The sequence below is a fragment of the Heloderma suspectum genome, chromosome 3 (genome assembly GCF_057233095.1).
Source record: "Heloderma suspectum isolate Gila_16-S chromosome 3, 16-S_ref, whole genome shotgun sequence".
Classification (NCBI taxonomy): Eukaryota; Metazoa; Chordata; class Lepidosauria; order Squamata; family Helodermatidae; genus Heloderma; species Heloderma suspectum.
The window spans coordinates 229,657,473-229,674,474 of record NC_139460.1 but is presented as its reverse complement, the minus strand read 5'-3'; the positions used below and the strand labels follow the sequence as shown (position 1 = coordinate 229,674,474).

Genomic DNA, 17,002 nt, shown 5'->3' with positions numbered 1-17,002 from the left:
TGTTTTAAATTTCTCACTGCTCATGCCATAGCAGTTCTCTGTCCCAGGCAGTACAAAGTTTGGAAATTATTCTTCTAGTGGTACACAGGAGGTAGATGAAAATGTACTTGTAGAGCTCTGGGTGATTTGCAGTAGATTAGCAAACATTTCTAACTCTTAACAGTTTAACACTACCAAGTTTTTTTTAAAAATCTGCCATGGATGGCCTGATGTTAATCATATCTCCTGGTGTTCCTCACCTGTAAAATATGAGTACCAATTGGCTACATGTTGACCAGGGTTTTTTTGTGCAGCTCTTCTTACCAGATTTGAAATTTTCTGTTAGAATCCCTGATCTGTAGTAACTCGGTGTCAGGGTGGACACTGAGCCCATAGAATCCCAGAGTAGTTCTGATTCTGAGGAAGAGCAGTCGCTCCTGGGAGAGGAGCGTGCTCCTCTTTCCCAGGACCAACAGCTGACGGAGATTCCTCCCACCAGCATTCCTAGCTTAGATAGCAGTCCAGGGAGTGACCGAGCACAGATAGCAGACTTGGTGGATGCACGACGCAGACGCAGAGAACGGCGCCAGATGGAGGGCGCAGAAAGGAGGCGAAGTGCCAGGTTGGCGCGCAAACAACGGCTGTGCCCAGAGGCTCCAAGGGAAAAGGGGAGAGACTCTCCCTAGTCTTAGTTCAGGGGTCTGCCAGTAATTCCCTTTCAAACGGGGACCAACTGTTCCAACTTAGGGCATAGGTACTGTGCTGCTCAGATCTAGTTGCAATCGGTATAGGTGTTAAGTTGTAAAAGAAGAATAAAGCTTTGAAAGGAATCCCTTTGTCTGTGTCTGGACTTAGCTACTGGATTAGACTGAGACAGCCCTCCAAGGAGCCCTTGACAGCTTGGTCCCCATTCCTCTTTTGTTTTGTTTTTCTTTCTCTCCTCTCTCTCTCTCTCTCCGATTGCCTTATGGAGGGCGCCGGGGACCCAACGGTGCAAGCTCTGGTGCAAGAGAACCAGTTGCTCTGTGATCAGATGGCTCAACTGACGGCTGCTGTGCAGAATCTACAGGCTGTGTTTCAACCCGCCCCACCTCCGCTTCCCCCACGCCGCAAATGCCTGGCGTTTCTCTGGAGGCGTTGCCAGAGAAGTTTTCTGGTGAGAAAGGACTTTTTCAGATTTTCAGGGCCCAATCAGAGCTGTACATGCGTCTTAGGCCTGAGGATTTCCAGACGGAACAGGTTTGTGTGGGTTTCATCATTAACCTACTGTCAGGCATGGCAGCTAAATGGGCTTCGGGACTTCTTCTCGCTAATGACCCCCTGCTCGGGGACTATCAAGGTTTCATGACAGCCATGGCACTTTTTTTCGGTGACCCCCTGCGCACGCAGACGGATTCTCGGGAGATTCGCCGCCTCCGGCAGGGTAAGGACTCAGTTTCCAGCTATGCGACAACCTTTCGCTTGCTGATGCAGGATTTACAGTGGAATGATGCCGCGCTAGTGACTCAGTTTTCGGATGGTTTAAACGACGAGATTTTAGATGAGTTAGCGCGCATGCCCAGCCCGCCTACTTTGGAGGAGCTCATCCAGACCTGCCTTCAGATAGATGGTCGGCTGGAGGGGTGCCGGCAGACCCAGCAGGGCGCTGGGGGCCGGTATTTCCCTCCTCCCATTCCCCCACGTTCCCTGCCTCCTCCCCCACCCCCTGCTCCGGTGCTGGGTGTAGAGGAAACCCCGATGCAGCTGGGAGCTACTCGAGCCTCGCTGCCGCCAGGGGAGTTTGAGCGCCGCCGTGCTGAGCGCCGATGTTTTCGATGTGGAAAGCTGGGGCATTTCGCCAAGATCTGCCGAGTGAAATCCACTGCTCCGCTGCCTCCCCTCCTCCTCTCCTTCCCCCTCCTCCTCGTCCCCAGGCCTGACTAGGCTGCCCCCCAGGCTTGTTGGGGGCCTCCGTTGTGGGGGTCAGTTCCCCACCGGGTGGGTGCCTTCCCCAACCCCCCCCACCCTCCCATCTGCTGTTGCATGTTCACCTCCGCTCCTCTCGGGGGGGGGGTGGAGGCCCTAGCGTTAGTGGACTCGGGGGCGACGACCAGTTTCATGGATGAGACCTTCGCCCTTTTCCACAAGATTCCTACCCTGCCCCTTCCTGCCCCCTTGGCAGTGGAGACCATTGATGGGCGTCCTCTCTCTTCGGGCACAGTGACCCGGATTACAGTTCTGCTCACTATGTGCACCCAGTTCCACGTTAAGCAGATTCAGTTTCACTTAGCCAAGGTTCCCTTATACCCAATCGTGCTGGGTGTTTCCTGGCTCTCTAAGCACAACCCTCAGATTTCTTGGGGACTTCAGCAAGTGGAGTTTGCGTCTCCCTACTGCTGGGAGCATTGCCTCCCGGAGGAGGCACCAGTCCTAGCCCAGGCCTTAACCCTTTCCTCCTCCTCCTTGTCTGCTTCTGGCAGTCCTTCAGCGACTGTCATCCTCCCAGAGAAATATGCAGCTTTTCGGGATGTGTTTGACAAGACAGAGGCTGACTGGCTTCTGCCTCACCGTCCTTTTGACTGTGCCATTAACCTCATTCCAGGGGCGACCATCCCCGCTGGCCGGCTGTATCCGATGTCGGAGCCGGAACTTCGAGCTCTGTGGGAGTTTTTGGACACAAATCTCAAACGCGGTTTCATTCGCCCCTCCTCCCCCCCCCCCTGCGCTCCTACCTTCTTTGTGGCCAAGAGATCTGGAGAACTCAGGCCGGTGCACGATTTCAGAAGTCTAAATTTCGTTTCCATCCCTGACAAGTACCCCCTACCCCTCATACCAGAGATGCTGGAGCACCTGGGGCGAGCCAAGATTTTCACAAAGTTGGACCTGCATAACGCATATAATCTCATTCGCATCCGGGAGGGGGATGAGTGGAAGACCTGTTTCGGGACCCGGTACGGAGCGTATGAATACTTAGTAATGCCGTTTGGGCTCGCCCGCACCCCTCCCACTTTTTCGCGTTTTATGTATGCCATCTTCAGGGACTATTTGGACACTTTCCTCATTGTTTATCTCGATGATTTACTTATATTTTCTGAGGACCCCAATGCCCATCAGCTCCATGTCTCTGCCATACTCCAGTGCCTCCGCGAGAACCATCTTTATGCCAAGCTGGAGAAATGTGCGTTTGACCTAACCTCTTTGGACTTTCTTGGCTACATTATCTCAGCTGATGGTATCAACATGGATCCTGCAAAGGTCCAGGCTGTCCTCTCCTGGCAGGCTCCGTCCACCAAGAAGGACTTGCAACGTTTTCTGGGTTTTGCTAATTTTTACAGAAAGTTCCTGCCCAGTTTTGCTCGGCTCACTTCTCCTCTCATGGACCTCCTTAAGGGCAAGAAATCTCCTTTTCATTGGACGGCATCTGCCCAACAAGCTTTCGAGGAACTTAAGAGGCTTTTCAGTTCTGAGCCGATCCTGTTACATCCCGACCCGAGGAAGCCTTTTGTAGTGCGGGCTGCAACCCTGCGCCTACCACTCCAGGAAACTGACCATGTCTGAGAGGAATTATACCATCTGAGAGAAGGAACTGTTGGCCATCAAGTCCACTTTGGAGACCTGGCGTTATCTCCTGGAGGGGGCACAGCACCCAGTCGAAGTTAGAACTGACCATCGCAACCTCGAACATCTTCAGACAGCCCGTGCCTTAAACCAGAGGCAGATTAGGTGGTCGCTTTTTTTTTCTCGGTTCCACCTTAAGATTTGCCATGTGAAGGCCTCCAACAACCTACAAGTGGATGCTCTTTCTCATAAGCCTGACCTCCAGCCAGGGGTTGAGGAAACTTCCCCCCCCTCTCTGATTCTTCCCGCTCAAGGCCTGGCGGCAGCTGCAGTGCCTCATTCTTGGGACAGGCCTGATGAGCGATCCTGGGAACCCGCGGAAAATGTGCATGCTCCGTTGCTGCTGAGGCGCTTCCACTAGCTGTACCCCCACAAACCTGGGGCCCCAGGGGAGGAGCATGAGGGGGGGCCTCATGGAAGCGGGGATGATGTCAGGGTGGACACTGAGCCCATAGAATCTCAGAGTAGTTCTGATTCTGAGGAAGAGCAGTCGCTCCTGGGAGAGGAGCTCGCTCCTCTTTCCCAGGACCAACAGCTGACGGAGATTCCTCCCACCAGCATTCCTAGTTTAGTTAGCAGTCCAGGGAGTGACCAAGCACAGATAGACTTGGTGGATGCGCGACGCAGACGCAGAGAGGGGCGCCAGATGGAGGGCGCGGAAAGGAGGCGAAGTGCCAGGTTGGCGCGCAAACAACGGCTGCGCCCAGAGGCTCCAAGGGAAAAGGGGAGGGACTCTCCCTAGTCTTTAAGTTCAGGGGTCTGCCAGTAATTCCCTTTCAAATGGGGACCAACTGTTCCAACTTAGGGCATAGGTACTGTGCTGCTCAGATCTAGTTGCAAACGGTATAGTTGTTAAGTTGTAAAAGAAGAATAAAGCTTTGAAAGGAATCCCTTTGTCTGTGTCTGGACTTAGCTACTGGATTAGACTGAGACAGCCCTCCAAGGAGCCCTTGACACTCGGATACAGACTTGTATGTGCATAGGCAGATTATCCTAATATATGATGGAGTAGATAACTGGCTCCACTCATGAGCCACCATTTTGCATCTGCCTCTGCTGATTTTGCATGGTTGGTGGACCATGGTTTTTTAATAAGATGATGATGATGTAGATCCCATAAGGCTGAAGTCAGCCTAACTCTGTTCTAAATATTAATACCCTCTTTGTAAATACATCTAAAACACACATATCTTTTGGGATAATCAATTGTCACTTGTTTTGTAGTCTGAAACCTGTGAATACACCAACTGGACTATACAGAGTGGCCCAAAAGTAGGTATACAGTATAGTTTATTTGCATTTTATTACATTGTTTATTACATTTACATTTGTTTAACACTGTTTAATCTCGTAAGTGCTCGAAATGTATTCCATCAATGTTGCAACATTCCTCGAACCTGTCCAGAACACTGTGACACACAGTACAACACAAATTCCGGTCCACATCAATGTCCATAAATGCTTCCGAGATGAACTCTTTTAATTCGTCCACTGTCCCGGGATTCCTCTCAAAAACCTTATTCTTTATTGTTGTTGTTCAGTCGTTAAGTCGTATCCGACTCTTCGTGACCCCATGGACCATAACACGCCACGTGTTCCTGTCCTCCGCTCTCTCCCGGAGTGTGCTCAAGTTCATATTCATTGCAACGTTCCCTTGATATCTCCGATTTTCTTGAAAAGATCTCTAGTCTTTCCCATTCTATTGTTTTCCTCGATTTCTTTGCATTATTCATTTATTGTTGCATTGTTGCATTGTTCATTGCCTTCTCGTCCCTCCTTGCTATTCTCTGGAACTCTGCATTCAGTTGGATATATCTTCCCCTTTCTCCCTTGCTTTTCGCTTCCCTTCTTTCCTCAGCTACTTGTAAAGCCTCATCAGAGAGCCACCTTGCTTTCTTGCTTTTCTTTTTCTTTGGGATGGATTTAGTTGCTGCCTCCTGAACAATGTTACGGACCTCCGTCCATAGTTCCTCAGGCACTCTATCAGGTCTAATCCCTGAAATCTATTCCTCACCTCCACTGTATATTCATAAGGGATATGATTTGGGTCATACCTGAATGGTTTAGTGGTTTTCCCTACGTTCTTCGATTTAAGCTGAAATTTTGCAAGAAGCAGCTCATGATCTGAGCCACAGTCAGCTCCAGGTCTTGTTTTTACTGACTGTATGGAGCTTCCCCATCTTTGGCTGCAAAGTACATAATCAATCTGATTTCAATATTGACCATCTGGTGATGTCCATGTGTAGAGTCGCCTCTTGTGCTGTTGGAAAAGCGTGTTTGCTAAGATCAGCGTGTTCTCTTGACACAAAACTCTATTAGCCTTTGTCCTGCTTCATTCTGTACACCAAGGCCATGCTTGCCTGTTATCCCAGTGATTTCTTGACTTCCTACTTTAGCTTTCCAATCCCTATGATGAAGAGGACATCTTTTTTTGGTGTTAGTTCTAGAAGGTGTTATAGGTCTTCATAGAACTGATCAACCTCAGCTTCTTCGGCCTCAGTGGTTGGGGCATAGACCTGAATTACTATGATGTTGAATGGTTTGCCTTGGATTAGTACTGAGATCATTCTATCGTTTTTGAGATTGTAACCCAGGACTGCTTTTCCCACCCTTTTGTTGACTATGAGTGCTACTCCATTTCTTCTAAGGGATTCTTGCCCACAGTAGTAGATATAATGTTCACCTGAATTAAATTCGCCCATGCTTATCCATTTTAGTTCGCTGATTCCCAAGATGTCAATGTTCAATCTTGCCATCTCATGTTTGACCACCTCCAGCTTACCTTGATTCATTGATCTGACATTCCAGGTTCCTAAACAATATTGTTCTTTACAGCATCGGACTTTCTTGTCACCACCAGACACATCCACAGCTGAGTGTCCTTTCGGCTTTGACCCAGCCACTTCACTCTTTCTGGAGCTACTTGGAAATTCCCTCTGCTCTTTCCCAGTAGTATATTGGACACCTTCCGACCTGAGGGGCTCATCTTCCAGCGTCATATCTCTTAGCCTTGTGATACGTTCCATGGGGTTTTCTTGGCAAGAATATTGGAGTGGGTTGCCATTTCTTTCTCCAGTGGACTAGGGGTGGACGAAAGTCCCTTACCTGTCCTCGAAGGACGTTCGCGGTGGGGGGGAGGCGCTTCGCTGCTCCCCCCGCGAAGTTCAGGCCGGGGGGGGAGGCTTCCCGCCTCGCCCCGGCCGAAATTCAGGCCGGGGGGGAGGCTTCCCGCCTCGCCCCGGCCGCGAACGCGAAAGTTTTTTTTTTTTTTTAACGCCCCCTGATAGGCTACGTGACGATTCACGTAGCCTATCACGGCTAGATCTGCAAAGTCAGCCATGATAGGCTACGTCAATCGTCACGTAGCCTATCACGGGTGACTTTAAAAAAAACAAAAAACGCGCGTACGCTAATGGCGGCCCCCATAGGGAGCCGCTATTCGCGTTCCTTATTTAGTCGCTGTAGTCTACGTAAATAAGGGCAACGCAAATAGCGTTGCCCTTATTTTCGCCGTAGTCTACGTAAATCTTTACGTAGACTACAGCGACCAAATAAGGAACGGGAATGGGGGCTCCCTATGGGGGCCGCCATTATCCGTACACACTTTTTTTTTTTTTTTTAAAGTCATCCATGATAGGCTACATGACGATTGATGTAGCCTATCACGGCTGACTTTGCAAATCTAGCCGTGATAGGCTACGTTAATCGTTACATAGCCTATCAGGGGGCGTTTTTTTTTCTTTTATTGCAATGGCGGCGGCGGCAGCCGGTCAAAAGACCGGCTGCCGCTCCCGCCCCGCTCGAACACCCGCCGAACCGCCAGCCGGACCCGCCGCCGGGAGGGACATTCGGCGAAGGTAAGTCCCGTCCCGGGGGGGTGCGGGGGGCGGGGGGGTGCGGGGGGCGGGGGGGTTCGGAGGATTTTCCCCCGAAACTTGTTCGGGGGGCCAAACACGTTGGCGCTCGGCCCCCCGAAGTTTCGGGGAGAAATTCTCCGCCAACCCTACAGTGGACCACATTTTGTCAGAACTCTCCACCATGACCTGTCTGTCTTGGGTGTCCCTGCACGGCATAGCTTATGGCTTCACTGAGTTACGCAAGCCCCTTTGCCACAACAAGGCAGTGATCCATGGAGGGGTTATTCTTTATTACACCCCTCAAAAAGAAGTCCATTGGTGTTAAGTTGGGTGAACGTGGCAGCCATTCAATGCTGCCATGTCATCTGATCCAATGCTGTGGGAAGGTGTTGTCAAGATAGTCCCTTGCTGCAAAAGCATAATGAGGTGCCCCATCTTGTTGGAAGGGCAGTTCAGCGAAGTTAGCCCTGGTTCTGAGTTGTGGCACTACCACATCATGTAACATGTTTAGGTAATTCTTACTATCCACAGATGTATCGAAGAAAACCAGTCCTACAACACCGTCGCTGGACAGTGCACCCCACACTGTGACGCCTCTGCCCAATACACTCAGTTATGCATGTTCACGTGGCCTGACAACTTGAAAGAAGCCTCATCTGACCAGATGATCTTATCAAGAAGGTCTGGTTCGTTAGAGATTTGGTTACGCATCATTTCACAGAATTGCAACCAACGGTCTGGGTCATCCTCCAGAAGACCATGTAACAGTCTTGGACAGTACGGCTTCAATTTCAATTTACGCATTAGCATTGCAAGGACGTTCTAGGTATGGATAGCTGCTTAGACGCACGTCATGTGGACTTTTTCGGACTGTTCACAAATGTCAGAGCGACTCTCATCTCATTTTCCTCTGTCATAGATGTCCTAGGATGTCTAGATTTCGGTGCATTAGCCACTGCACCTGTTGCTTCAAATTTATCTCTAAGATGATAAATTGTCAGATGTGTTGGTGGAGGAATGTCAGATGCTTCTTGCCACGCTGTGCGCACCCCCTCGGCATTTTCAGTCTTCCAGTACTGCTTTAGAATCCACTTTCTTTGTTCTTGACTCTCTTTTGCTGCCATCATTCACAATATCAGTAAAAAAAATAACTAAACAACTGTATACCTACTTAAGGGCCTACTCCCCTCACTCTCTACACTTTAACTGAATGATTTAACTGTCACTCCCTCTTCCCAACTGTCATTCTGACTCCATCCACACATCTTCTACTCACACATTCTCTCCCTCTCCCATCAACATTCTATACAACTGTATACCTACTTTTGGGTCACCTGGTATATCTGTACTTGTGTTTTCCTTCCAAGACAGTAATATTTCCTTCATATGAATCTATTGAATATTACCTTCGGCTTCAGCCCTAATCATAAGTACCTGGGAACCTTATTGAATCTGTAGCCCTGTTCATGCATCATATGCATGTAGGGCTCCACAGGAATGTTAGGAAGCAAGACATCAATGGCCCCACACCTCTCCATTCATTTAGCATGGATATCTGCAAAGGTGCACCTATGTTTGAGTAGGTGAATGTTCATAGGTGGTTTAGATGATCAGGCCCTGATTCCCATTGTTCACATACAGCACTAATCATGCATAATGTGTGAATAGTGTGTACATTCTGTTGAACCTTGGCTCCAACACAGAAACCAATAGGACTTATTTCTAGGGTTGCAACTGGGTGCTTGGTCTGATCCAGCATGGCTCTTCTTATGTTGTTCTTAAACATACTTATGACTGAATAAACTGCACTGGACACAGTGGGACTTGCTTCCGAGTAAAATTGCATAGGACGGAGCTATTACCTTTCTGTCTATATGTGCTTCTCCTTGGCACCTAGACCTCATATTTTTCCAGGGGCACACACAAAACTGAATTATACTATTACATCCCTGAATATTCAGAATTATATCCCTGAATATTCAGAAAATATCTGCAATGATGTCATCTGTTCATGCAGAGGCAATAGGAAACCAGTTGACCCTGGATAGTTTACTGGGTGCTTTAGTCGAACCTGCATTTTCACGTTGCTTCTCGACGCTAGTAGTTTAGCACACTGAAGCCTAAGGCTGCCACCCTATACACGCTTACCTGAAAGTAAGTCCCATTGAACTCAATGGCCCTTACTTCTGAGGAGACACGCCTAGGCTTGCACCACAAGGCAATCTCAGTGCATTCATACTGAGAAAGAATGTGCTGTATTTAGTACAGCCTCGTTTCTGAAAGTGCCACGCTCTAGTTAATCATTGTCGGCGTGTTGTTGTTGTTGTTTTTACACTCTGATGCTGCGGACGCCAGTTTCACATCCCAGCTCGTTGCGTAATTCGCAGGCAGGCAGCCCCTCCGGGCGAGACAAAGCCGAAGAACGCCCTCCTCGGCGGGGTGTTTCGGCGCGCGGCGCAGCGGCCCCCGCTCGCCAAGCCCCGGTTTCCATTCGAAGCACGTTAGCGCAGCTTCCCTCGGCCCCTTTTCAGGAAGTCTGGCCGGGGGCTGCTCCGCTTGTGCGCCTCTTGGAGCGGGCCGGCGTCGCCCTTTTAAGACAAGCCGTGTCAGGCCCGTGACGTCAGGAGAGTGCAGGGATCTAGTCGCCGCCGCCGCCGCTTGTCTCTCTCTCTCTCGCTGTTACTGCAGGCAAAGGCTGGGGAGAGGAGGGGCGGCGTTGTCTCCGGCGGCATCGATCGCTCTTTGCCCGGGCTGCCCCGGGAGCTCGTCAGGGCGCTGCAAGCCGTCTCGGGCGCCGAGCCCTTCCTCCTGGCCGCGGAGAGTTTTTTTTTTATTGCTGCTTGGCCATGAACCAGGATCGCACGGGCGCAACCGCCAGCGGCAGCGGCGTCAGGAGGAACTTCCCAAGCAGGAACCTAATGGCTGCTAAGGGGGAAATCTAAGAGCGAAGTCTCCCCCGCCCGCCCCATCCCGCCAGGGAGAAGGAGGGCTGCCGAGCGAGCGCGGGGACGCCGGCCACCATGAGACGGGGGGCTCGGCGCTGATGCCTGCGCGCCTGCCCCCGGCGGGAGGATTCCGAGGCTCTCCCTCCCCAGGGGCGCCGCAAGCCGGGAGTGTGTGGCGGCGGCGGCGGCCGCAGCAGCAGGAGAGGGAAGGCAGAAAACCCTCCACCCAGCAACTCCCCAAGCAGTGCTTGGAACTTCCCGTGGACCCCTGATCGCGCCCGTCTTCGCAGATCTTTTGTTTCCAGCGAGACTTGTTCTCCCTCTTTTCCAATATTGCAGTTTTGGGGAGGCGCGTTGCAGCTGTCTCTTTAAAACAGATTTACACACACTGCACGCAACTATTTTTGGCCATTATCATGGCGATGAAAGGGGCTGCCGCAAACACCGGGGTTTTGTTAGTGACCGCCAACGTTGGATCCTTGTTCGATGATGTGAGTAGCAGGGGGCTGGAGGGGGGCTCTTATTTTCGCACGGGGAAGGCGGCGACGGCGGCTTTTGGGGCAGCCCTCTCGAAAGTGACACAGGTGGGCCCGGCTACCTGCGGATGGAGGCTGGCGGCGGCCGGGAGTTCTCGGTTGCCTGCTGTGGCGCGCGTCGCTCCGCGCCGCATCCCCTGCCGGAGCGGCTGGCGATCGGGGCCGCGCGCACCAGCCTACTTCCTTGGTGGCTCGGCTCGGCACGGGCGGGGAGAGCGGGAGGAGAGGTCGGCCGGCGTCTGTCCGGGTGGGCTTCTCCTGGTCCTAGCGCCCTGCGTGTCTCGCTTGCGCGCAGCACGGAGGTCTTGCGAGGGGCTCTCCCCTCCCCTCCATGCCGGCTGTGCTGCTCAGCCTGGCTTTAGGGCGCTCGCCGCTGCCAAATGGAGCCCGTGCCTGCGTGCCAGGTTCGGGGATTGTCGCCAGCGGCGACGCCTTGCGCGTCAGACTGGGGATTCCCTTTGGGCCGCCCCGCACGGTGCGAGAGGCGGTCCGCTTCGCCTTCAGGCGCACCTCCCCTGGCTGGCTCGCTCGCTGCGGCCAAGCCTGCCTTGCCCCCCGGGTTGTCGAAACAGCGGCCTCGGGGCTGGGGAGACAGGGCAGGCGGCCCGCCCCGTGGGCCCACCCCCATTGGCTACATTCTCCCTTTCCGAGCGCCCGCAGGACCTCTTCCGTTCACCTTTCGACCTCATCTATTTAGGTTCAACATTGAGCCTCTCCCATCCGTGCTGGGTCCAACAGCTTCTTGTGGTTTTGCTAAAAAGCAGACAAACCCTTGACTAGGGTAGGGCCGCTTCACACAACTGTTTTGCATCACATGTGAGCAGTCTGGGTCGTCCCTAGATAGGTTATTTTGGCACGAAACTTGGATCTGAGAGCACAGTGAGTGCTGTGGTAAGCCCTGCCGCTGTTCCCATTGCTGTGGTGGGTGGAGAAAGTTCTGTCATGAGCATGGGAGTTATGGGCTGTGTTGGTGGTTGACCTGTACACGTGTATGATGTTTCTCTAAGACCTGAATCACATGTGACAATGGCCACTAGGCCTGGTGGCTATATGCTACCTCCAGTATCAGAGGCAGAATGCCCATGAACACTAGTTGCTGGGGAACATGGGCAAGAGAATGCTGTTTCCCGTGGGCAGCTGGTCGGCCACTGTGTGAACAGGATACTGGACTAGATGCGCCCTTGGTCTGACTCAGCATGGCTCTTCCTATGTTCTTATGCATGCACATCACTTGATTTATGTACATATGATGAATGTCCACTTGATGACTGGCAGGTAAGCTGGTTAGCTGACTGCTGAAAAGATTGGATTTTTAAGGTAATTTGAGGTACTACAGCTCTATCTGTGGAGTTAGATCTATGACAGCTCATTTGTGCATAGACTGTTTTGATGTGCTAAACACAATGAAAATAAATAAACTTAATTTTATTTTTTTCTTTATAGAAACACATACATATAAATGAACATATAGTGCACAATAAACATAAGTGAGTGTGCTTGGACTGCTTGTTTATACTTAAGAAGCACTGAGTGAACCACCTCTTAACTAGGAACTGAGTCTCACTGTCTTGTTGAGTGGACCAGATTTATGTTTGAGTACTTGGAGAGTTAGAGAGAGATTGTGACCACAACATGTTAAATGTGTATGCAGTGAAAAGGCCCAATTTGAGGTCTGATTTTAAGGAAAAATACGTTTTTACGCTCATTTGGTGTCCTAGTGTGCTTTTTGTCTCTAAAAGGTTTTGTAATTACAATGATAAAAATTAAAGATTACTTAAGCCTATGGCTATTTCTCAGTTAAAAGAAGATTGTACTTTAAAAGTATTAATTGGAAATGTAAAAAACCCCAAGCAGGTTCTTCAGCTTTAGGTATATCTGTCTCTTTTGGTCAGAACACTTGTATTTGAAAAGAGAGAGGGCAATAAAGAAGGGATAAATCTCTTTGGCTGGATAAGTTAATCAGATTCATGGCTTCATAGGGAAGGGCTTCATAAAAGGGTATGTGTATAAATGAGAGTACATACCAGCTGCACATCCCTTAGGATTCTGTAATCATGTTGGTTTCTCTTTTTCCTGTTCTACCTTTATCTCTGTTTTTGTTTTAGCAGGGAATAGCAGGTGGAAAAGTCATATACACTTGATGTTGTGGGGTGTGTCAGTTTCTCCAGTGTACCAGCCCTGTTTATAGTAAGCTTTTCACTGCACCATGGGAATCCACAAAAACAAGGAACTCTGTACTTCTGTTGGACAAAAACATTTTAATGAGCTTCCGTCGTGCATTAAAAACGTGGTTGTTCAGGCAGGCATTTGGGGTGGGTTAGGGTATTTTAAAAAAAAATGTTTATGGTAAAATTTTATTGTTTTAAATTGTTTTATGGTGGGTTGTACATCGCCCAGAGTGGCTGGGTGACAAGTCAGATGGGCAATTAATAAATTTAATAAATAAAAAAATAAAATAAATAAATTTCCTTCATATTATATCTATTTGTGTGTTTTGCTATAATTTGAAGTAATTTATAAACCAAGCGTAATTGGGTTTTCTAGCCCTTTCAGAATGGCTTGTGTTGAGGATTTGTGGTAAAAGAGGTTCCAATGCTCCTATTTAAAAAAATGTATTCTGGTTCCTGGGCATTGTGTTAGGCATATGATGTAGCAAGCAACTTTGCTTTAGCTCAGCAAGGCTTGTCTGGTTTCTGCCTGCGTAGAGCACCTGGAAAAGCCTATGTACGCTGCTTTGAATTTCCTGATGGTAGAAAGGTGGGATATAAATGTATTAAAAGCAAACATGCATAATAAACTTTTAAAGATTTCCTGTTACTGTGAAGGTTTGTTGAGGCTATAGTGCATGACCCATATATTCTGTAGTAGTCGTATAACACTGAGCTTTGTTTTCTTGGAATAAGTAGATTGGGATCAGGCTGCACAGCCACAATCCATAAACACATTTACTTAGAAGTAAGTCCTACTTGGTTGAATTGTGTCTTTGTTCCAAATATGTGTGCATAGGATGGTAGCTTTAGTTTTTAAAGGCACAATCCTGTGCATGTTTATATGGGGAAAAAATCCTACAATTCCCAGCATTCCCCAGCCAGCCGTCAAACACCTGGAGGCACTGCTGGCCAAGCTTCTTGGGGTCCTAAGCCTCCCAACAATAATGTCACCCCCTTCAAAATTCAGAATGTCATCCCCAGGCTCAAAACGCTTTCAAGTGCTAAAGGAAGCATCCCAGAGGAAGAGGTCTCTGTGGTTCCCCTTTTGCACTTTAAAGGGTTCTGTCTTCGCCTCAGTGAACATTCACTTAGAAAAACTGAATGGCCCTATGGGACCCCTATGACAGTGGTGGTCATTGCAGCAGGAAGCTGGGAATAGTATCCAGTTTGGCTACAAAAGAGCTGCAGGACCTCTAATAGCTCCATGGCTGGTAAGCTCCAACAAAAGTAAGAGGCAGACTGAGTTGTTATATATTGGATCTAGCTAAGTTGCAGCTCTTGGATATGGAATGTTTCCTTAAGGGTGTAATCCTATGCATGCTTAGACGGGAAAAAGTCTTACAATTCCCAGCATTCCCCAGCCAAGCATGTTGGCTGGGGAATGCTGGGAGTTATAGGACCTTTTTCTGTCTAAACATGCATAGGATTTCACCTTAAATGCCATTTCTCCAGATGTGTTTCAGGCAGGGGCAGGCAGTCTAGCAGTTGTCAATTCCTGGTTTAAGTTGTGAGACTAATACTTTTTAACCTGTTTGAAAATAGGCTTTTTGGTCTTGTTTAGGTAATTTAATTAAGGCTCTGGAATTGTCTGCTTTATTATTGATGTACTCAGAGACTTCGGGCACAGTCCTATGCATGTTTAGAGAGAAAAGACTCCCAACTCCCAGCATTCCCCAGCTAGTATGGCTAGCTGGAGAATGCTGGGAGTTATAGCACTTTTTTCTGTCTAAACATGTATAGGATTGTGTCTTTAAAATACTAGCTATGGGGAGAACAGCTGCAGGGCATGAAGGCTGCTCATTGACTTCTGTGTAGCTATATGAAAGTGATGGACCTGCTTTGCTCTAGCTTATGAGGTCATGGCCTGAGGCAAATCCTACGGAGCTGCAATACTATGCACACTATGTAGTTTCCACCGTTTCAAATCTTCCCTTTTCCTCAAACTGTTGTACCATTTAGTGTGGGTTTAAAGTCAGAAGTGTCAGGAAAAAGAGCTTCCACAGCCTTAATTCTAATAGGGGGAAAAAAACTTCCTGTAGAACATTCCATTAAGCTATCTTGGAAATAGTAAAAACAATGGAGAACTGTTCTGGATCAGACCAAGGGTCCAGAATTCTGTTTCCAACAGTGGCCAACCAGATGCCTACATGCAGCTTGGGAAGCCAAAACCCCTCCGACATCATATGTCCCCAGAATCTGGTATTAAGAGGTAGACTACCTCTCAACATGGAGGCTCTGTTTAGCTATCATGGCTTCGGCTACAATCCTATATTTGCTTATCTGGATGTAAGCCGAACTGAAATGAGTAGAACATACTTCTAAGTAAACACGTATAGATCTGCAATGTGGTTGGTCTTTTAATTGCTTGTTTTTCATGAGTTTGAGTAATACTTCTTGAAGCCAACTAAGGTAGTGACCATCCCTTCACATCCTGTGGCAGTGTGTTCCATAAATATGCATTGTGTGAAATAGTACTTCCTCTCATCGGCTGCGAACATATAGCAACTCAGCTGTACTTGCTTTCTTTTAATTTCTGGGGAAATTTCCATATCACTGTGAAAAATTTTAGTCAAGTCTATTTTACATAAAAGTTACTAATATTCTTGTCAAAAATAATAGCTTTATAGGAAATAGGAAATAAATAGTTTTGGTGGAAGAAAAGAAGGGACCCAACCTGGAGAAGGTTAGTTGTTTCCAAAGAAATTGAAATCAGTGAGAGTTGCGTCAGTCATGGCTAATTTGTTATGTTGATATTTAGATTGACTAATTTTCTCTGTACGGGGCCAAGTATTATGTTAAAACGTTTTTAAATTGCGTGACTGTGATGCCGTTGATCCACAGCTCTCGTGGTAATTGCATAAATATACCAGGAGTGGCCAAAGTTTCAGACCCTTTGAGTCACAGACCACAACTTTTGAAAAGTTCAAGAGTCTCTTGACGCACACGATCTTTATGCATGTGTTACCTTCATCCCTATCCTAGCTAAGGCCTGCAGAGCATGGGTGGAAGGAAAATGCCAAGCCTCTTCAATTTATTCCTGCATGCCAGGCACTTCTCCTTTGCCCTCAGTGGCACCTGCAATGATTGCAGAAGGCAGGGATTGCCCAGTCTGTTAGTATCTTGGGGAGGATGCTGGAAACTTTAAAAAACATGGATACCTTTGTTGGCTCAAGAGCCTCAAGTGAACTCTCAAAGAGGCTCCTGTGCTACAGCTTGGCTTTAACCTCTCAAATATATCATATATGTACCAGCCTTATGATCACAGTGGGTGAATTCAGTCTTGAATTGAAATCAGCAGTTAAAAAAAAGACCTCAGTTTAACATCTTCCCCATTTTGAGCTTGGCACAGAGACCACTCTGATGTTGGGTTTGACTCAAAATGAGATTCAGCTTCACCCCTTCAGTTAGCCAGCCAGGTTTCCTTCCTTCCCAAGCAAAAAATCCGTAGCTTTGAGAATGGGGAGGGGATTACCGGCAGTGAGAGAGGCTTTCTAGAGAGTGGATAGGCCATGTTGTCCTGTCCTTAACTCCAGAGAAAACTTAGGGGCATCTGGTTGGATCCAGGCTTAGTTGTACTTAGAACAGACCCACTGAAATCAGTGGGACATAGGTTGGTCATGACTAAATTAAGTATCATTATTTTAATGGGTCATGGTGTGGCTAATTCTATATCAAATCCACAATTTCTTGTTGGGGACCATGAGATTGTAATTTCCTTTGCCTCTTGATTCAGTTTGGTGGGCAGAAGAAACTACACATCCTGTACTCCCAGACAGAAAATGATGTGCAGGAGCACCATTTCCAGTTAAAGAAAGGCCAGCAAAGTTTCTCCTCTTTCTAGTGAGCCCTCCTCACTGCTCATTCCCCCCTCCCCCTTC

At 48.5% G+C, this 17,002-nt stretch overlaps 1 protein-coding gene across 7 annotated transcripts in view; it reads left to right on the top strand.

Moving 5' to 3' along the window:
- Positions 1–9,869: 9,869 nt before the first annotated feature.
- The window catches only part of INPP5A (inositol polyphosphate-5-phosphatase A), a 331,577-nt gene continuing 324,444 nt past the window's right edge, over positions 9,870–17,002 (top strand). For all 7 annotated transcript variants that reach the window (XR_014789433.1, XM_084845928.1, XM_084845927.1 and 4 more), the window contains exon 1: positions 9,870–10,869. Coding sequence is in view for 6 of the 7 variants with exons in the window: in XM_084845928.1 (XP_084702054.1) it covers positions 10,795–10,869 (75 nt within the window). In the remaining variant the exon portion in view is untranslated. The remainder of the gene's footprint in view (positions 10,870–17,002) is intronic.